General features: G+C 44.5%; 2 protein-coding genes across 3 annotated transcripts in view; both read left to right on the top strand.

Annotated features, from left to right (window-relative positions):
* The window catches only part of CGRRF1 (cell growth regulator with ring finger domain 1), a 28,286-nt gene extending 26,862 nt beyond the window's left edge, over positions 1–1,424 (top strand). The window contains exon 6 of the mRNA XM_068965833.1: positions 37–1,424. Within this exon, the coding sequence (XP_068821934.1) occupies positions 37–357 (321 nt within the window). The 3' untranslated portion in view covers positions 358–1,424. The remainder of the gene's footprint in view (positions 1–36) is intronic.
* Positions 1,425–20,394: 18,970 nt separating this feature from the next.
* SAMD4A (sterile alpha motif domain containing 4A) overlaps positions 20,395–22,468 on the top strand; it is a 223,376-nt gene continuing 221,302 nt past the window's right edge. For both annotated transcript variants that reach the window (XM_068964588.1, XM_068964587.1), the window contains exons 1-2: positions 20,395–20,426; positions 21,610–22,243. In XM_068964588.1, coding sequence (XP_068820689.1) covers positions 22,048–22,243 — 196 coding nt within the window. In that variant the 5' untranslated portion in view covers positions 20,395–20,426; positions 21,610–22,047. The remainder of the gene's footprint in view (positions 20,427–21,609; positions 22,244–22,468) is intronic.

The raw sequence follows: 22,468 nt of genomic DNA, 5'->3' as shown, positions 1-22,468 counted from the left end.
TGTAATTATTTTTACATTTGTTTCTTTGATTTTCAGCAACTTTTCATGTCTGCAAATAATAATTCTACTCCCTCCAGCGATTCTTCTCCAGAAGAAAAAAACACAGACCAAAGTTTGCTAGAAAAGGCAGGACTATCTGAAAGTGAAGTGGAGCCTCCAGAAGAGAATAGCAAGGACTGTGTGGTTTGCCAGAACGGGACTGTGAACTGGGTGCTCCTGCCATGTAGACACACGTGCTTGTGTGATGGCTGTGTTAAGTATTTTCAGCAGTGCCCAATGTGTAGGCAGTTCGTTCAGGAATCTTTTGCACTTTGCAGTCAAAAAGAGCAAGATAAAGACAAACTGAAAAGTCTCTGAGGATGTTATAACAACCGAAAAGTACACTTCCCACTGAAGATGCAAACTGCATTCTTGGAATTAATCATAACATGGAATCTACAGTATTAACCATCAGTGAAAATTCTATTTTAACTTCATATTTGTACGATACATGGATGGCGAAAATTAATTATTCCTTGCTGTTCAGTATGACAAATACTGAACTTCCACTCTGTGTCAATGCATAAAAACCTATTCAACCTCTTGTGAAGAACGTAAACATTTGGCCTTTTATCAGCTAGAGGATTTCATGTAATATCAATTAGAAAAATTCTGAAAAGCAATCCACCTAAAATTTGAGGAAGTAAAAGTCTTAAGATTTCAGACTGTTTTTTCTTTGATGTAATCTGGAGTGCAATTGGGTAAAAGCTGAATTCTTCTTAAAATAATTGTATGTTTCTTAGTTTACAAAAGAGTTGGAAAGGGCATCTAACTTTAAATCCTTTCCTGAAATATCAGTTTTTATAAACATCCATCTGTTTTGGTTTCTCATTTTCCTTATAATCATAGTCACATAAATGTATCTTAATTTTTAAATATAGCTTCTTAAATTATAAATGCAAGAAATAATTCTTGACTGTTCTCAGTATATCATAGATTTAAATGATACTCATTTATAGGAAGCAGATATATAAAACATGGATAATAAAATTTCTTGGATAATTAAATTTACTGTCAAGTATGATTAGATTAGCAGGATGTGACCTACTAGGGAAGATCTGTGAGACTCTCAATACCTTACCTTAGATTTCCTCCTGCATAAAGAATCCATCCAAAACTGGAGAGGTTTCAGAGCCAGAAAAATCACTAAAAGAAACAAACTATTTTTTTCTAGTGTGTGTGTGTGTGTTTTAACGCCAGATTAACCCCATATCCTTCTGAATAGTAAATCACTTTGTTTATCCCATGTTACGTCCTCTTAGAAGTTGAGGAACCTGGTAGTCAAAAAAAGCCCCATTCCCCACTTTTCCCAAGATGATTAAGAAGAATAAAGTAAAACAGAGCTTCCTGTTTCTTCAATGGAAATTACCTTTAATTCACTAAGAAATTATATCATGGCAAATAAACTGTGACATGCAGGGAGATTTCCAAGCCTTATTTTGTCCTGTTTGTATTAAAAATTATGCCTTATCTTTATATCATTGTGTTTATATAAGATTATTTTATTCCCATCAAATATAGCACTCTCAAAAAGATACTACTTTTTCTTCATTTTGTAAACCAAATCAAATTTCATCTGTATTCAATAACTAGGTAACAAATATCTTCTAGGGGCCAGATACCTTTTGGGAGTCTGAGTTACAAAGAATCAGACAAGGCTCCTGACCTCAAAATATCTGTCTCTAACAGAAGCATTGATGCCTTATTAGAAGTACATCCCTGACTGAGATGTTCCTTAAGCCCTGTTCTAAGCCTGGAACCCGGTGGTCAAAAGCTACAGTCCTTGTTGCAGTTGGCTAGCTATATAGCAGTTCATCTGGGAACTTCACTTTGTATATCGATTGCAGGGGACTACTCAGGGGTCATTTTGACATCCTTATCATCCTGCTTCCCTTTACCGGTCTGTTTGTACCTAAACTGTCCTAGACACACACTTACTTTCTCATCTTAGGTAGATTCCACCTGCAATCTTATGATATTTTTCATAACTTTTTTTTATTGTAGTAAAATAGATATGACATAAAAGTTACCATTTTAACCATTCTTAAGTATGCAGTTCAGTGGCATTAAGTACTTTCATGTTGTTGTTTGACCACCACCAGTTTCCATCTTCAGACATTTTCCATTATCCTAGACTGAAGCTCTACACCCATCAAACAGTAACTCCTCATTCATTACCTGTCCCTTCAGCTCCTAGGCAACCACCATTCTGTCTTCTGTCTCTGTGAATTTGGCTATTCTAGACACTTCATAGCCATGAAATCATACAATATTTATCCTTTGGTGTCCAGCTTATTTCACTAAATATAATATCTTCAAGGTGCATCATGTATCAGAATTTCTATTTTAAGGCTAAAAAATATTCTGGTATATGTATTTACCATAGTTTGTTTATCCATTCACCCATCATTTTTCATAGCTCTTAAAGATGATTTGCCCTTCATTCCTCTCTGCTGCAACTAAAATAATTGTTTTTCCTAACCTCAATAGTAATAAATATGTGAAATCTGGTAAATAATCAATTAAAAACAAGTACACTGACTCTTAGAGGCTTATGCCATAATTTGCCAATGGCAATGAATAAGAGACATCTTATGAGAGCATCTATAAAAGCATCTTATTTGACTGGACCACTAGATGAAATGTGATTTAGGGCTTGCCTGGTAGCTCAGATGGTAAAGAATCTGTCTGCCAATGCAGGAGACCTGAGTTCGATCCCTGAATTGGGAAAATCCCCTAGAGTAGGAAATGGCAACCCACTCTTCCCTGAAGAATCCCATAGACAGAGGAACCTGGTAGGCTACAGTCTGCTGCTGCTGCTGCTAAGTCACTTCAGTCGTGTCCGACTCTGTGCGACCCCATGGACGGCAGCCCACCAGGCTCCCCCGTCTATGGGAGTGTGAAGAATCGGACATGACTGAGCAACTAACACTAAATGCACTAAGTGGTTTATATAGAGTAGTTGGTACTTTCCGAAAATCTGAACCAGGGATACATTAAGCAGATCTAATAGGTGACTAGCCACCTCCTTTTTCAATGACCCATTTTTCCCAGCTTGGCACCTATGAGAGTTCTTAATGTCTAAACAATGTCTAAACCACCTCTAGGGGAGGAACTTAACAACTGTTACATAACGGCTCAACACAAATCACTGAATTATTTCCCATTGGAGCTATTGTATTTTTAAAGCCTTCCCACTAATTGTGGAATGAAGAGTTTTGTCTTGGCTTGTGGGAATTTGAAGCATCAATATAGATAATCTGGGGTTTAGGAAGAGTGGGTTGAGGTGATTCATTGCAGCCTCCTGTAAAGAATCCTGCCTCAGATGGGCCCTGTTCCACTGGATAATTCCTGAACTCCATTACCTAGATTTTGAACTCTGAATTCCTTTCTGTATTTCCCTATATTTCTCCTGAATCTTCTTTCTTGTCATCACAACCTCTAGTTTCTGGGTCCCCGAGTCTATTCTAATTATTCATTAACTTGCTCCTGGGTTGCCTGCTTAACTGTTTCAAATATGTTATGTTATCATCTTAACTTGCTTTCTTAATCTCTCCACTCTGCCTGCCCCAGGAATTCACATACTTGGCTTACCTCAATTATGCTTCTTTACTGCTATTACCACAGAAGTTCAAGTGGTCTAACTAGTTAACAGAGTCCACTAAGAAACTTCTTTGCTTAGTCGCTCCCAGGTGTTCACTGCTGCTCAACAATCCTTTTATTGTTTTCCTAATGGACCCTCTACTGAACTCCCAACAGCTATTTCTCTTCCACTCTTCTCAAGTTCTGTACACCACCACTGCTATATCACTTTCAGAAAAAACCTTCAAAAGATGGGTTAAAATGACAGACACTAAAGTCATTATATCTTGAGTTTTTATCCCAGCTCTTCCACTTCTCCCTTGGACAAGTTACTCAACCTCAGTCACTCTGATCAGTTTCCTCGTCTATAAAAATAGTGATAATAGAACCTACCTATAGGCTGTTGAGAGTTTTCTACATGTGAGTTGAGAGTTAATATATGCATGAAGAGTTAATATATGTGTTGAGAGTTAATATGTGTGTGAAGTACTTGGACCTGGGCATAGCATATACTATTCTCTCATGTATGACAGGTATTACTGTTAATACCTTGTTTACATATTCAAAGCTACTCTTTTCTCTCTTCCCCCAAAGAGGAAGTATATTATATCTCCTTTTGGGGCCAACACTGCTTGTATTCTTGATCTCATCTCTTTTGCTCCCTGAACTCTATTCAGTAACTGAATGATTACTGAGTGCCAAAGACATTACACATTGTGTGAGCATGAGAATACAACAGTGAAAAAAATACACAAAACCCCTCGTCTGCATGGACCTTACATTCTAGGACAGAGAAGGACACATTAGTAAATGATGTCATGTATCAAGTGCAGGTTAAGTGCTATGGAGAAAATCAAAGCTGAGATGGTGAGTTGGTAATGAGAAAGATGGAAGTGAGGATTCTACTTCAAATGCAGTGGTCAGGAAAGGCCTCACCAGGAATTTATTAATAGAGAACTGTAGAAGACCAGGAAGTGAGCTGCGTATATCTAGACAAAGACACCTAAGCCACTGCAAGGCTGAGAGGGGCACTTAACTGAGACGGAAGCAACTGAGAAAAGGTGGTTTTGGAGGAAAAGAGTTGCTGTGTTTTTGCTCCATTTTGGATGCCAGTCAGATATCCAAATAGGGATCTCAAATAAACAGGTGACTATAGTTCTCTGAGGTTCAGAGGAGAGGTCTGACTGGTAAATTTCATCTTACCTTGATGCCATGTCATCAGCATGGCATTTAAAGCCGTGAGTCCACATGAGATCACTGATGGGCTGAGCGTGGGGATAGAAGTGGTCCATGGACTGAGGGGATACTCCAGCATTTGGGCAGACTGGGGGTGGCAGGGGACCAGTACAATGAGAAGTAAACAGTGAGGTAGAAGGAAAATCAGAAGATTGGGCTTTACAGACCATCCCAAAATGGAGTTGTATAAAACAACCCCCATTTTATTATGCTCACAGATGGTGTGGTCAGGTATTGGGACAGGATATGGCAGGGATGGGGATGTCTAGAAGCTTAGTTGGGAAAACCCAAATGACTGAAATGACTCAAGGCCAGAGGACTAAAGTCATCTGGAGGCTCTTCACTTATGTATGTGGTGCTCAGGCTGTGAGGATCGAAAGCTGGGATAAGCTGGGACAACTTGTGGCCTCTTCGGGTGGCTTGGACTTTGTCACAGCCAGGTGGTCTTAAGAGAAATTCCTTAAATGGGGGCTCAGGATTTCAAGAGTGAGTGTTCCTACTAAACAAGGTAAAAGCTGCAAGGCCTTTCCTGTTTTTTGCCTTTTTTCTTTTTAACAGCTTAACAGAGATACAGTTTAAATACCATATAATTCCCCCATTCAAGAGTTTAATGTACTCACAGAATTTTCCAACCACCAGTACAATTAATTTCAGAACACTTTAATTACCCACAAAAGAAACCCTGTGTACATTTAGCCATCACCCCAAATCCCTGCCATCTTCCCCCAACCCTATACAACCACCAATTTACCTTCTTTATAATAAAAAGTGTAGATTTGCCTGTGCATGCACGCTCAGTTGCTCAGTCGTGTCTGACTCTTTGTGACCACATGGATGGTAGCCCACCAGACTCCTATGTCTATAGGATTCTTCAATAATACTGGAGTGTGTTGCCATTTCTTCCTCCACGGGATCCGTCTCATCTCCTGCATTGTCAGGTGGATTCTTTACCACTGCACCAGCCTATTCTGGACATTAAATAGAATGTAATTACATGTAGAATCACAAATGAAATCACACACACCATGTGGCCTTTTGTAACTGGCCACAAAACAACACTTGGCATAATGTTGTAAGGTTCATCCATGTTATAGAATAAATCAGCATTTTATTTTTTTTATTGCCAAATAATATCCCATTGTACAGCTATAACACGTTGTATTTATCCAGTCATCAGTTGATGGACATTTAGATTTTTTCACTTTTCAGCTATTATGAAAAATGCTGCTGTGAACATTGGCTACAAGTTTTTATGGGAACATATGTTTTAATTTCTCTTGGGTATATGCCTACAAGTGGAAGTGCTGGTTCATATCACAACTCTATGTTCAACAATTTGAGGAACTTCCCAACTGTTTTCAGAGCAGCTGTACCCTTTTACATTCTCACCAGCAATGAACAGGGTTCCAATTTTCTCACATCCTCGTCAAAGCTTGTTATTACATTTTTACTATTGCCATCCTAGTGGGTGTGAAGTGGCATCAAAATTTATTGGGTAAAAAAAATATATAACATAAAATTTACCATTCTTACCCTTTAAAAACGTATAGTTTAGTAGTGTTAATACATCACATTGTTGCACAACAGATCTCCAGAACTTCCATTTTGCAAAACTGAAACTCTGCACCCTTTAAACAACAACTCCCTATTTCCCCCTCATGCCAGTCCCTGGCAACTACCATTCTACAGTATATCTCTGGTTTTAATTTGCACTTGCTTAATGGCTAATGTTGAGCATCTTTTCATATGCTTAATAGCCATTTGTATATTTATTTAGACTCAGTACTCTTGCCTGGAAAATCCCATGAGCAGAGGAGCCTGGTGGGCTGCAGTCCATGGGGTCGCTAACAGTCAGATGACTGAGTGACTTCACTTTCACTTTTCACTTTCATCCATTGGAGAAAGAAATGGCAACCCACTCCAGTGTTCTTGCCTGGAGAATCCCAGGGACGGGGGAGCCTGGCAGGCAGAGTCAGACACTGAAGCGACTTAGAAGCAGCAGCAGCATGACCCTTTTTAAAATTGAATTGACTTTTTGTTATTGACTTTTAAGGGTTTATATTCTATATACAAGTCCTTTATCAGATATATGATTTACAAATATTTGCTCCCATTCTATGGGGGGAATCTCTTTTCATTTTCTTTGTGGTGCTCTTTGAAGCATCAAAGTTCTTAATATTTATGAGGTCCAACTTAGCTGTTTTTTCTCCTGCTACTGTTTTGTTGTCACATCTAAGAAAGGTTTGCCTAACTCAAGGTCACAAAGATTTAATCCTTTTTTTTTTTAAGTTTTATCATCTAGGTCAATAATCAATTTTGAGTTAAATTTTGTATATGATATGATTCAACTTCATTCATTTGCACATGGAAATCTTCAACAAAATATTAGCAAACCAAATTCAACAATAATGAAGAGAATCATACATTGTGATCAAGTGGAATATTTTCCAGGGAGATGAAGGATGCTTCAACATATGCAAATTTATCAGTGTGATACACCACATTAACCAAAGGATAAAATTCAGATGATCAAATCTTAAAAGTACTGAAAAATCACTGCAGTAATTTTAAACAGAGCAATACAGTCAGATATGCATTTAAGAAATGTCAGTATTAGAAGTGCTTTGAATGTAGTGATCTACAAAGTGGAATGTGGGGAAAAGATTGGAATTCATGTTTATTTTTATCTGCATAAGAAAGTAAATTTTACTAATCTTGGATTAGCTGCAGAACATGTCAATTACTTATGAATAAATATATAAACTTGTAGGATAGTTTAGAGTTTGAAATGAGAGAAGACTAACAATGGTAAAATCAGGATTGAGATACTATTACAGTAATCCAGTTGAGAAACAGCAAGATCCTAAGGACTTAATCAATTTGAATCATGGAGATGAGAGGTGTAGTTCAGTTCAGTTCAGTTTCTCAGTCCAACTCTTTGTGATCCCATGGACTGCAGCACACCAGGCTTCCCTATCCATCACCAACTCCCAGAGCTTGTTCAAACCCATGTCCATTGAGTCGGTGATGCCATCCAAGCATCTAATCTTCTGTTGCCCCCTTCTCCTCCTGTCTTCAATCTTTCCCAGCATCAGGGTCTTTTCCAGTGAGTCAGTTCTTCACATCAGGTGGCCAAAGTATTGGAGCTTCAGCTTCAGCATCAGTCCTTCCAATAAATATTCAGGATTGACTTCTTTTAGGATTGACTGATTTGATCTTTTTGAAGTCCAAGGGGTCTAGGATAGCTGTTAGTTGTGGGCTGGGTGAAGTTGATAACAGTTGGTAAAACTGGTAAGACTCTGTCTTATTCACGTTTGTACACTCAGAACACCATCTATTCATCTAATGAATACTTGGGTCTTATTTGGATTAGCTGCTGTGCTTGGTGCTAGAGCTAGAGGATGAACACGATACGTGAGGTCTTTGTCCTTGTGGAATTCACTTGAATGAGTGGAGGGGACTAACAATAAATAGTAAATTTAACAAATAAGATGATACTGCTTATGCTGCATACTCCAAAGGAAAAAAGCAAATTACCAAGTAACCAGATACGATGGTGTTGGTGGAGGTCTCTCTGAAGAGCCTACAACTGAGCTGAGCCCTAAGGGTTGAGGAAACCAGCCTTGTCAGAAGCCTGGGCACAGGATATTGGATGGAAGAAGCAAAAAGCACAATATGAAAAAGAACTTGGGTGGTAGAGGAAGAGAGAAAGTCCTATGGGCCTGGAAGTGGGTAAAGGAGGAGGAGGTATGTGGATGCGGTTGGAGAGAGGGCAGACCTTGTCATGAGCAGGAGTCAGGATGGTCCTCCTGCAGTGGGAAGACATTGGAGAGTCAAAGCAGGGAGGTAACCTTGTTGCACTTTTAAAAAACTGAGGGGGGATGCATTTGGGGAGGGTGGAAGGGGCAGAATCAGGAGTTCAGTTTTAGGCCTTTGAAGTTTGAGCTGTGATGTTAAGCCTACATTTAGGCTTGTTTCACTTATTTAGTTGAACTTGCAGGCATTTAGTTTTGTCTCTCTTTACTGTACAGGTAGTATGGAAGTTCTGCAAATGCACACCAGGCATTGGACTGTCAGTCAGGTTCAGGGAAGAGGAATAGCTGTCATAGACTTTTGACGCTCTGCTGCTGCTGCTGCTGCTGCTAAGTCACTTCAGTCGTGTCCGACTCTGTGTGACCCCATAGACGGCAGCCTTGTATTTGTGCCAGCAATTGTTATTCCCTCTCAGATGCAAACCCACCCTTCTATACTTGGCTTTGTGATGCTGGTGTGTGTGTATGTGCTCAGTCGATAAGTCATGTCTGACCCTTGTGACCCCATGGACTGTAGCCTGCCAGGTTCCTCTGTCCATGGGTCAGAATACTGGAGTGGGTCGCCACTCCCTTCTCCATGGGATCCTCCTGACCCTGGGATTGAACCTACCTCTCCAGCTTGGCAGGCGGATTCTTTACCACCGCACTACCTGTGAAGCCCGATGCTGGGGTAGGACTCAGCAAACCACATTTCTGCTTTGTCAGCGGGCTCCCTATGAGACTTTGTAAACTAGAACAATAGAGGGAAACTGGAAAACAGGAGGAAGAAGGGATTTGCTCCTTCCTGTTGGTTTCCTGTGGGCTTCATGCTAGCTTCCTGTTCCTGTGAGCATCACTCAAGCCTCGCTTCTTTACCTTGACATTGCTGGTTGATTTCAGGAGTGGCAGTTGAAACCAGATTGCAGTCCTCTCAACATTTGCCAAACCTGCCTCCTCAACCCCTTGAGGACATGGACCCCAGCCTAGCAGTGCCCCCTCCTCAGAGACCTGAGTTCTAGCTCTGAGGAGCCCCTCCTCCAAACCTCTAAGTTTTTATCATTCCAACTTCTTCATTTTATTTTCCCAGCCCTCTGGGTGATAGCTGCTTCCTGCAATTGCTACCTGTGAGATACCTTCGTGTTCTTTCGACTTTTTAGCAACCAACTCTTTGTATTCATGGTCTCTGATAAAAATAACTAGTGGTTTCTGTTTCCTGGCTATACTAATTGATACAATTAGATATTACCTCCTAGATACCTGGCTCAGTTTACACAGCAGATAGAAAACTGAGACCAACTTAGGTTGAATAGCCCATATCACACATCCACTATGTGGTAGAGATAGGATTTGAATCCAGTTCTGCTTTGTTTTATTTTGCCTGAAGCTTGTGCTCATAATCACCTTCCTACATTGGCTGAAAAGTACCTGCTTTTCAATATTGAACTGTGGGTACAATTTTAAATTCTTTCTTCATTTTTATTGATTTCCTTGTTCTTTTTAAATTTTTATTTTTTAATTGTAGGATAATTGCTTTACAGAATTTTGTTGTTTTCTTTGAAACATCAACATAATCAGCCATACGTGTACATATGTCCCCTCCCTCTTGAACCTCCCTCTTATCTCCCTCCCCATCCCACCCCTCTAGGTTGATAAAGAGCTCCTGTTTGAGTTCCTTGAGACATATAGCAAATTCCCATTGACTATCTATTTTATATATGGTAATGTAAGTTTCCATGTTGCTCTTCCATATATCTCACTCTCTCTTCCCCTCTCCCTGTGTCCATAAGTCTGTTCTGTATGTCTGTTTCTCCATTGCTGCATTACAAATAAATTCATCAACCTTTATCAGACCCAGCATTTCCCAAACCATGTCCCAGGCAACACTGTACTACAAGACCTATGAAGAAGGCGTTTTGGGCTCCAGGAACTTTCAGTTCAGTTCAGTCGCTCAGTTGTGTCCGACTCTTTGCGACCCCATGAATCACAGCACACCAGGCCTCCCTGTCCATCACCAACTCCCGGAGGTCACTCAGACTTATGTCCATCGAGTCCGTGATGCCATCCAGCCATCTCATCCTCGGTCGTCCCCTTCTCCTCCTGGCCCCAATCCCTCCCAGCATCAAAGTCTTTTCCAGTGAGTCAACTCTTCACATGAGGTGGCCAAAGTACTGAAGTTTCAGCTTTAGCATCATTCCTTCCAAAGAAATCCCAGGGCTGATCTCCTTCAGAATGGACTGGTTGGATCTCCTTGCAGTCCAAGGGACTCTCAAGAGTCTTCTCCAACACCACAGTTCAAAAGCATCAATTCTTCGGCACTCAGCCTTCTTCACGGTCCAACTCTCACATCCATACATGACCACTGGAAAAACCATAGCCTTGACTAGACAGACCTTTGTTAGCAAAGTAATGTTTCTGCTTTTGAATATGCTATCTAGTTGGTCATAACTTTTCTTCCAAGGAGTAAGCGTCTTTTAATTTCATGGCTGCAGTCACCATGTGCACTGATTTTGGAGCCCAGAAAAATAAAGTCTGACACTGTTTCCACTGTTTGCCCATCTATTTCCCATGAAGTGATGGGACCACATGCCATGATCTTCGTTTTCTGCATGTTGAGCTTGAAGCTAACTTTTTCACTCTCCACTTTCACTTTCATCAAGAGGCTTTTTAGTTTCTCTTCACTTTCTGCCATAAGGGTGGTGTCATCTGCATATCTGAGGTTATTGATATTTCTCCTGGCAATCTTGATTCCAGCTGGTGTTTCTTCCAGTCCAGCTTTTCTCATGGTGTACTCTGCATAGAAGTTAAATAAGCAGGGTGACAATATACAGCCTTGACATACTCCTTTTCCTATTTGGAACCAGTCTGTTGTTCCATGTCCAGTTCTAACTGTTGCTTCCTGACCTGCATACAGATTTCTCAAGAGGCAGGTCAGGTGGTCTGAGATTCCCATCTCTCTCAGCATTTTCCACAGTTTATTGTGATCCACACAGTCAAAGGCTTTGGCATAGTCAATAAAGCAGAAATAGATGTTTTTCTGGAACTCTCTTGCTTTTTCCATGATCCAGCGGATGTTGGCCATTTGATCTCTGGTTCCTCTGCCTTTTCTAAAACTAGCTTGAACATCAGGAAGTTCACGGTTCACGTATTGCTGAAGCCTGGCTTGGAGAATTTTGAGCATTACTTTATTAGCATGTGAGATGAGTGCAATTGTGTGGTAGTTTGAGCATTCTTTGGCATTGCCTTTCTTTGGGATTGGAATGAAAATTGACCTTTTCCAGTCCTGTGGCCACTGCTGAGTTTTCCAAAATTGCAGGCATATTGAGTGTAGCACTTTCACAGCATCATCTTCCAGGCTTTGAAATAGCTCAACTGGAATTCCATGACCTCCACTAGCTTTGTTCGTAGTGATGCTTTCTTAGGACCTGCCGTATACTGTACTCTCCAGAAGAGCACAATGAACATTAGCATAACAAAGGCTCTGAGAAATTTTGCAATAAAATTTAAATGTGTAACCAGGCAGTTTCTCATACATTTTCTAACTAGAGACATTTCAAGGATGTGGAAAATGTGGGATTAATCAATATTTAATGTATCCTATGCAACAGTAGTATCTGGTTAAGAGAAAGTTGGTGCCAGCAGTCTTGGAATATTCTCATCACAGATAGGTTGCTTTAAAGAGTATTGGAGAAGGGGAGTCTGATCTTTGTTTAGATTATAGAAGTATGACTTTAGATGTGTACATTACAAAATTTCAGCTATTTAGGGATTGTTAGGGAGTTTGGGATTGGCATGTACACACTGCTCTGTTTAAAATGGATAACCAACAAGGACCTACTGCATAGCACAGAGAACACTGCTCCGTGTTGATGGGAGGGGAGTTTGGGTGAGAATGGATACACGTATATGTATGGCAGACTCCCTTTGCTGTCTACTGAAACTATCACAACATTGTTAATCAGTTATGTGCGTGTTAAGTAGTATGTACGTGTCAAGTCGCTTCAGTCGTGCCCGACTCTTTGTGACACTATAGACTGTAGCCCTGCAGGCTCCTCTGTCCATGGGTACTTCTTCAGGCAAGGAAACTGGAGTGGGTTACCATGCCCTCCTCCAGGGGATCTTCCCAATCCAGGGATCAAACCCAAGTCTCTTGTGTCTCTTGCATTGGCAGGTGGGTTCTTTAGTACTAGCACCCCTGGGAAGCCCGTTAATCAGCTATGTTGTTGTTCAGTCACCCAGTAGTGTCTGACTCTTTGCAACCCCATGGATTGACTGCAGCACGCAGGCCTCTTGGTCCGTCACCATCTCCCAAAGTTTGCCCAAATTCATATCCATTGCATTGGTGATGCCATTCAGCCATCTCATCATCTGATGCCCTCTTCTCCTTCTGCCCTCAATCTTTCCCAGCATCCAGTGAGTCTGCTGTTTACATCAGATGACCGAAATACTGGAGTTTCAGCTTTAGCATCCGTCCTTCCAATGAGTATTGAGGGTTGATTTCCCTGAAGATTGACTGGTTTTGACTCCTTGCTGTCCAAGGGACTCTCAGGAGTCTTCTCCAGTACCACAGTTCAAAAGCATCAGTTCTTCAGCTCTCTGCCTTCTTTACGGTCCAGCTCTCACAACCTTACCTGACCACTGGGGAGATCACAGCCTTGACTATACAGAAATTTGTCGGCAGAGTGATGTCCCTGCTTTACAACACACTGTCTAGATTTGTCGTAGCTTTCACCAAGAAGCAAACGTCTTCTGATTTCAAGGCTGCAGTCACCATCCACAGTGATTTTAGAGCCCAAGAGGAAATCTGTCACTACTTCCACCTTTTCCCCTTCTCTTTTCCATGAGGGAATGGAGCCAGATGCCATGATCTTAGTTTTTTAATATTTAGTTTTAAGCCAGCTCTTTCATTCTCCTCCTTCATGCTCATCAATCATCTATACTCCCATACAAATAAAAAATGATCAGCTATATTCCAATACAAAATTAAAAGCTTAAAAAATAAAGAGGAGTTTTTTAATTTAGAAAAAAATGTCAGCTGTTAGGTTAGTAAAAAAGAAATTGCTGTTTCGTATTGTTGAACATTGCCATTTGATATTGGAATGCTCTCTTAAACAAATGTGGTTATACATCATTTTAATGTCCATTTCTCGCTTATGGTTTTTTTTTTTTTTTGCTAATGATATACCTTCTGTTTATTTTATATTATACTATAGAAATAATGTTAGACAAAAAGCAGATTTGAGCAATTTTTTTTATTTGAGTTCAAAATGAGTCATAAAACAGTGGAGAAAACTCGAGACATCTACAATGCATTTGGCCCAGAACTGCTAATGAAATGAACATAGAGTGCAGTGGTGGTTCAAGAAGTTTTGTAAAGGACTCAAGAGACTTGAAGATGAGGAGCATAGTGGCTGGTCATCAGAAGTTGACAAGGACCAACTGAAAGCAATCATCAAAGCTGACTTTCTTACAGTACACGAGAAGTTGCCAAAGAACTCAACGTGGACCATTCTATGGCCACTAGGCATTTAAAGCAAATTGGGAAGGTGAAAAACCTCGATAAGTGGGTGCCTCATGAGCTGACCACAAATTTAAAGCTGTCAAATAAGTTGTCTTCTCTTATTCTACACAAAAATGAACCATTTCTTGATCACATTGTGACATGCAATGAAAAGTGGATTTTGTACAATAATCTGCAATGACCAGCTCAGTGGTTGGACCAAGAGGAAGCTCCAAAGCTCTTCCCAAAGCGAAACTTGCACCAAAGAAAGATCATGGTCACTGGTGGTCTGCTGCTGCTCTGATCCACTGCAGCTTTTTGAATTCCAGCGAAACCATGACATCTGAGAAGCATGCTCAGAGATCGATGAGTTGCACCAAAAACTGCAATGCCTGCAGCCATCACTGGTCAACAGAAAGGGCCCAATTCTTCTCCACGACAATGCCTGACTTGCACAATCAGTGCTTCAAAACTGGGCTATGACGTTTTTCTTCATCTGCCATATTCACTTGACTTCTCACCAACTTGACTCCCAGTTCTTAAAGCAACTTTTTGCAGGGAAAATGCTTCCACAACCAGTAGGAGGCAGAAAATGCTTTCCAAGAGTTCCTTGAATCCCGAAGCACAGTTTTACACTATAGGAATAAACAAACTTATTTCTCACTGGCAAAATGTGTTGTTGTAATTGCTCTTATTTTAATTAATAAAAATGTGTTTGAGCCTAGTTATGATTATTTAAAATTCATGGTCCGAAACTCCAATTACTTTTGTGCCAACCTAATATTTAAAACTGTGGACATGTTTCAAGAGCATTTTCAGTTCGAAAATATACTGGCAATTCTTAAATCAACTACTTCTAGACAAATAATTTTTGCTTTCTTTCCTCTCATGATATTCTAGGGCAATTTATCCCTCTAAAAGATCTAAGCTCCTACTTTTGTAATCCTAACCTATACAAAGCCTGTAAATAGGAGTAATTTACAACACTTATATTTAACCTTTTGACTATATTTATTTGCAAATTTATCTATGATGTAAGATATTTTACTGTAAAAAACCTATAGCTTAAAATTTTGCTAATGTTTAAAAAGTGTGAACCCATCTGCATTTGTGTTTGAAATTGTGGTTCAATTGAATTTGTGTTTTATTTAAGTGCCAGGTAGTAAGTTTGGATTATACTCTTTAGAAATCAGTCAAAAAGACAATTTACCTGAATATACGCCCTACGAACTAGAGTTCACCTTTCTTATCAAACTCCATTCTAGAGAAAGCTGTCTCAAAAGTTGTCTTCATGCAACATTAATCATCCTTAAAAAGGAATAACATTCTGATACATGCCCTAATATGGATGAAGCTTGAAAACATTATGCTAAGTGAAATAAGCCAAACACAAAAGGACAATATTGTATAAGTACACTTATGAGGTACCTAGAATAGACAAATTCATAGAAACATAAAGTAGAAATGGTGGTTCGCAGAGACCAAGGGCATGGAGGAATGAAGATTTATTGTTTAACAGGTACAGAAATTCAGTTTGATAAGATGAAAAAGACCTGGAAATGGATACTTCAAGATGGTTGTACAAACAATGTGAATGTACTTCATGTGACGGAATTTTATACTTAAGACTGGTTAAAAGGGTAAACTTTATGTTATACATATTTTACCAAAATTAAAAAAAATCTTTTCCTCATGAATTCAACAAGTCCATCCAATTCATATTCATATTTGACTCCTGAAGAATAACTAATCACATCTGTTATGGCCTTTGAGTGAAGTGACATGAAATGAAAACTGATCAGTCATGTCCGACTCTTTGCAACCCCAGGGACTGTAGCCTGCAGGCTCCTCTGTCCATGGAATTCTCCAGGCCAGAATACTGGAGTGGGTAGCCTTTTCCTTCTCCCAGGGATCTTCCCAACCCAAGGATCAAACCCAGGTCTCCCACGTTGCAGGCAGATTCTTTACTGAATGAGCCACCAGGGAATGGCCTTTGGGTAGTGGCATTCCTTTTTTGTTTAATTGAAGGATAATTGCTTTACAACCTTGTGTTGGTTTCTGCTGTACAACAATGCAAATCAGTCATAATTGTATATGTATCTCCTCCCTCTTGAGCCTCCCTCTCCCCTCCTATCCCAACTTTATAGGTCATCATGGATAGTTTTCCTACCATTGGGTTTAAGAAGTCTTTTTTTTCCTGGAAAAATCCTCTAAATTGAGGAGCTGAAGAAAATCTTTCAGTTTTCAACTATACTGAGAGTGGTAAGAACTTCAATGAAAAGCAAAAGCAGATTCCTCAAGAGTCCCACTGCTTTACCACTGGCTGGTCCGGCCAGGTTTACTCTGGGCCAGTCAACAGCCCAGGTTGGATGGCATCACCGACTTGATGGACATGAGTCTGAGCAAGCTTTGGGAGTTGGTGATGGACAAGGAAGACTGGTGTGCTGCAGTCTACGGGGTCGCAAAGAGTAAGACATGACTGAGCGACTGAACTGAACTGAGTCAGCAACCATGATCCTGGCGCCGGCATAAAATGGTGCTAGGGATATAGGAAATTGGTGCTGGCCATTAGCTCTCTACCCTGGGCTAACAGACTACTGGCTTTCTCTCTGAATGTGTGCCCCTGCCAACACTGAGATATTTCTGAACTCCTTCTAATGAGATCTGAACTCAAGTTTAGTCTCCCTAAGCCACGGCTCCTGGGCCTCACCCAGCTTGCCTTTCACTGTTGCTATCTTAGCAGACCTGACTCCTGATTTAGCCTTCCCACATTCCATCTGTCACCAGTTCTGCCGTTTCTTCCTCCACATCGCTCTCTTCATCCCCTCGAATCCTAATTCAAGCCCTGGCAATCCTCTCCTAGGCCTTATTACAGGGCTTTTGAGAGGGCACGTTTTTGAAGAATGAAAAAGCATGTTTCTTTATGAGGCAGACCCAAGATGTAAATTAGCCAAATCAACATACTCTGTGCCTACAAAGAAGGAAAACTAATACATATATCAAGTACCTACTATGTACAAAGTAACGTGCCAGTTATTTTCAGACCTCGTAACAAGTTTACAAGAGCAGGCGTTATAATTATGTTTAAATAATATTCTCAGTACAGATACTACTTAACTGTGGCTGTGCTTACTCTTCAGGAAGCACACTAGATCCTAGTGGCAAATAATACAGAGACAGAGTTCTATCTGAGGAGATGCCAGCTTGGCTCACTTTCAATCAGTCTTCAGATTTCCTCACTCCTGGGCACTTCTGTTCAGTCCCCCAAGTCTAATATTTTCATAGTCAAATCCTTCTCTACATCTTGGCCAGCATAGCTTATTCTTGCCTCCATGCTCATCAGTTCCGCACCTTTCTGAGTACAGTGTACAGAGAAGGATCTGGGCTTGTCTCCTGGGCTTCCCTCCCCGCCAGCCATGTTTCTAGCCCACCTATTAATAAAATCCCACTCCTCCCATGTTACTGCCTAATCATCTATTCTCTGGAAGTTAGAATTTGCACTAAAACTCCTTTTCCAAGTCATGTGGGTATTTAGTAACTGTTAGCCACTTCTTAATCTTCCCAGGTGGTGCTAGTGGTAAAGAATCTGCCTACCAATGCAGGGAATGTAACAGACACGGGCGACAACCCACTCTATTATTCTCACTTGGAAAATCCCATGGACAGAGGAGCCTGGAGGGCTACAGTCTATGAGGTCGGCAAGGAATCGGACTGAGTGTCTGATTCAACGACTGTCTGAGCACAGCCACTTCTTAATTATCCATAAAAACTGGGTAGAGGTTCAAATAGGAAAAAACCGTATTTAAGACAAAAATAAATATTTAACTGAGATATTGGTTTCCTTCCTTCAGGGTGACTTCATTCTGTGAGGAAGTGAAGCAGCCTCACTGGGTTTCATCTCCACTACTAGGGGAAAGGCCCAGAGGCAAGGGAAGTCACAAGTATTGTGAACCCACAAAAACAAGGCAGGTTGGCAACTCATTGACGCTCCTTTTTGTATTTTTCAAAAAATAGCCCCCAAATTAGCTAAATCTTTCCTTAGGTCAAAGGCTGCTGTAAGCAGTACGCTTTTCCAGTAGGTGGCAGTATTTTCTTTCTTCAGTTTAAATAGAATTCAATTCGCTTCAAGGTTTGTTGGTTTTGTTTTTTAGTTTTACTATTGAGTTAGTAAACTGCAGGTGACAATAATTAATGAAAGTGACTTTTCCCACTTTCTTTAAAAAAAAAAAAAACACTCTCGGAGGCTTCCGGAAGCCCCAGGTGGGCAATTTCTGTTTTGGTTGCAGTTGATAGCAAGGTGTATACTGAGATAGCCTGTGCTGGAAACCTTTTCCCCATTTTCTGACAGCGATTATTACTAAGTACTAGCTTAGTAATAATAATAACTAGCTTAGTAATGATAATAACATTTTGGAGAAAATGAAGTCAAGATTTCCTGCCTCTGTAATAATAAGACAAAACAAAATTAAACCATTGACTCTAGAATTCTTGTTTTGGGGGTAAAATATTCATTAAATTATGCAGATACCTTTCCTGGCTGGCTAATAATGAGCTTAAGAAAATTATTCACATACCCTATTTTAATGGTAACACCTAAATTTCTGCAGGCTCCACAGACCTTTCAATACCCCAGCAGATGGTTAGGTCCTGTCACGTGTCTCACAGGAACTAAATGGTGCAGAAACTAGGTTTGAGGGAGGAAGGAAGAAATGATTGAAAATCCAGGGACATATGCTGGAGTTAAAGAAGGAAGTGTTAAATCCGTGGATAATATCTCAGACACTTTATCTTCAAAAATACTGTATTAGCAAGAGTAAAGAGGCTGGATTTGAAGCATGCGTTTCACAAATGTCTCACAAGTACTCATACAGAAAGCCACAGGTTGCTGGAGAAATGTTCGAGGGCTCTGTGTTTTCACTTAAAACATGGGGAATAGTCTGGATTTGGTCACCAAGTCCTCTTGTGCATATTCAAATAATATCAGAAGGCATCGAAATTTTTAGGTGTTAGGGTATTTTTAACCAGTTCTCTACTTTGGAGACCAGCCGAGGCCACTTTCCCAGACCTCCCTGTGCTGCCTGGCCTCAGCGCCGCACCCCCCACCCCCTGGCACGCGCGGCGAGGACCTCTGAAGCCTCGGCCCAGGCCTCGCGCACTCTGCAGGGCCAGGTGAAGGCTGCCCAGCCCTGCGACGACGCAGACGCGCTGACAGGTGGCCTCGCCCGCCTCCTTGCCCCCCGCGGCGGAGCTCCTCTCCGCTCCAGGCCCGCAGCCGGAGCCGCAGCCGCAGCCAGCGCGCCAGGCATAGTTTCCCAGCGGGCCCCCAAAGTCGGGCGGCTTCCCCAGGGGAGAGCGAGGCCCCAGAGGGGCCGGGGCCGCCCACAAGAGCAAAGGACATCTGAGGTCCGACCCGGGCGAGGGGTGAGCAGCCCGGGAACTTCTCGCGCTCATAGAGGACACGGGCAGCACGGAGTCTGGTGCCCAGGCACTTCCAGCCCTGCATACGACCCCTCGGCCTCCTCTGCCTTTTGCTTCTGCGACCCCCGGAACCTGTCCACAGCCGCAGCGTCCTTGACCCTAAGTCTCTGCCACCCTCGGGCCCCAGTAGGGCCGAGGGGTCACCGGAGTCCGCGCACCACATTCCCAAGGACGAGCAGCCGGTGGCAGCACCGCCCGCGCTCAAGCACCCTCCGGGTCCCCTCCCGTCCGCAGTCCGGTTGCTTAAGCGCCCTGGCCCCTCCAGAACAGGCAGGCAGCAGAGGGCAGGCATTCACTTGGACCCCTCCCCTTCCCCAAACTTCTTCCCTCTCCGCCCCGCCGTTCCTCCAACCCGACCCCTCTGCGCCATCTGGCTCCTCCCTCCCCGCTCCCCTCCCCTTTTCTGGTCCCCACTTAGGAATCCGCCTCCCCCCACCCCCGCCGCCGGCCGGGTCCGGGGATCCTCCCCCGACTCCCCCCGCGTGCCGCCGCCGCCGCCGCCCGGGTTCCTCTCCCCCCGCCCGGGCGCTCCCTGCCAAGCCCATGATGTAATGGTGTATGTTAATCAGTAGCATGTGGGGAGCTCCGGCTCGGGCGGCTCAGTCCTCCGCGAGCCTACACTGGAGGCAGCAGGAGCGGCGGCGGCGGCGGCCCGGTCCCGCAGCGCCGCACTCTCTCGGCGCCGCCCGCCCCGACGGCATGGCCCGCAGCCCGCCCTCCGGGCGCCCCCAGCCTCGCTGAGAGCCGCAGCCGCCCCGGACCCGCGCGTGGGGCCCCGAGCCGCCGGGATGAGCCGCTCCGAGGTGAGCGCACTCTGTCCTACGCCCCAGGCCGAGGGGCCCGCGGTCTCTGGGTCCCCTTCCCGGGGGCCTTCCCCCGCCTCCGCTCGAGAAGTTCTGGGAACCGGGAAACGGGGGTGCTGAGAGCGAGCCGCCCTCGAGGGCTGGCCGAGCCGCTGGGCTCTTTCTTCTTCGCCGCTGGCGGCCCCCCGGACAGGGTTAGGACTGGGGGAGCCCTCGAAACCGAACTTTTCTTCTTCGCGGTCGTTCGGGGGCGTGTGCCGGCGGCTCGGAGCCGCAGTCCCCACGGAACCGCCCTGCCCGCCGCGGGGGGCAGTGCTGCGGGCACCGACTGTCTCCGCGCTCGGCGTGCGCCAGTGGCCGTGCCGACTTCGGCCTGGGACGCGCGGGCCAGGCGCTGGGCCGGCCGGACCCGCCCGTAGGCGGCGGGAGCTGGGGCAGGATGCCTACAGCACACACAGGAGTACACACACACGCGCACGCACACACACGCGCACATCTGAACGCTGAGGGCGAAGCGGACCCTCAGAGACCTCCCGGGTGGGCTGGAGCCGAGGCTCCGGCTGCGCCTCTGCCCGCTGGGCGCTGAGCTCTGGGTGGGGAGAGTTTATTTTTGTCTCGAGCTGCTGCCGCGGCTGCTCACGGCCTAAATCCAGAGGGGCGCCTGGCGGTGGAGATGCTGGCTGTTGCTGTAGATGGAGCTGCAGCCGTTCGGCTGCCTCTCCGAGAGGAGGAGGAGGAAGAGGCGGCGGCGGAGGAGGAGGAGGAAGGAGCTCGGGCTGCCGCGCCTCCGCCTCTGCTTTGCATTAGCCCCCACCCCCACCCCCGCGCCCCTTCGCAGCCGCAGTGCAAGTTTTCTGCGCGACGAAGATCTGTTGCTGGTGCGGGCGTTTGCAGGCACAGCCCCCGAGGCCACCCCGGGCGGGGTGTGTGGGGAGCATTAGCCGTTCGCAGCAGCAGCAACAGGAAGCCGTGCGGTCTTCCTCACGCACCTGGGAAGGAGGCTTCTTGCCTTTCCCAGAACGGGAATAGCTCCTCTCCAGCATCCGGGTGCGGAGGGGGCGGCCGGAATTTGGGAGACTAAGACCCCGCGGCGCGCCCCCCTCCGCCCCCTCAGATGCACTAGCTTCACCGGCGCACTCCCTCGCTGGCCGAGGTCTCACTGCAGCCTTTTCTCTCCTTCCAGTGGTGATCGCCACTCGGGAATGCGGGTGTGAAGGGTCCGAGCTGCTGCCCAGCGGGGAAGAGACCCCGGGACGCCGGAAATCACCATCCCGAAGCTGCGAGAAGAGGGGAGGGGGAAAGAGAGCCTTCTTCATTCAGTTTGTGTGCCTTGTGGGGAAATTTTTTTTTTAATCGTTATTTTTTTAAAAAAAGAAGTATTTCCGTGCTACTGTCTGTCATCATCTCTGGGGAAATCAGCCAGAACCACCAGAACGTAACTGAAACCAGACGAGAGAGGCAGGAGCCGAGGCTGTACCTGCAGCGTCCGGGCACCAGAGCCGCCTTGGAACGGGAACGCGTCTCCGGCGGCCGCGGGGCTGCGGCTCCGCCAAACTTTGGGGCGGGCGGGGCGGGCTGGGGCGCCCCGGGGGCTTTGTAGACTGAGGGCCGCCCCCTAACCATGATGTTTCGCGACCAGGTCGGGGTGCTGGCGGGCTGGTTTAAGGGCTGGAACGAGTGCGAGCAGACCGTTGCGCTGCTGTCGCTGCTCAAGCGCGTGAGCCAGACCCAGGCCCGCTTCCTCCAGCTTTGCCTGGAGCACTCGCTGGCCGACTGCGCCGAGCTGCACGTCCTCGAAGGCGAGGCCAACAGTCCGGGTAAGTGCGCGGCCGCCGCCGCCGTCCCGCGGTCCCGGTTCCCCTCGCCACCCCTAACCGCCGCTGCCCAGCCTCGGGCCTGGCCCCGCCCCAGATCGCCGGTCCTTGGGGACCGAACCACCGCGGCCCCCGGGTCCTTGGCATCTCTCCCCCGAGGCCGTGCCGCCCACTTACCTCCGCTGGCAGCTTCGGGTTTTTTTGCTCACTGTCAACTCCCTCAGTTCA

Source organism: Capricornis sumatraensis, chromosome 2, assembly GCF_032405125.1.
Source record: "Capricornis sumatraensis isolate serow.1 chromosome 2, serow.2, whole genome shotgun sequence".
Lineage (NCBI taxonomy): Eukaryota > Metazoa > Chordata > Mammalia > Artiodactyla > Bovidae > Capricornis > Capricornis sumatraensis.
This window is presented reverse-complemented; position numbering and strand designations above follow the sequence as displayed.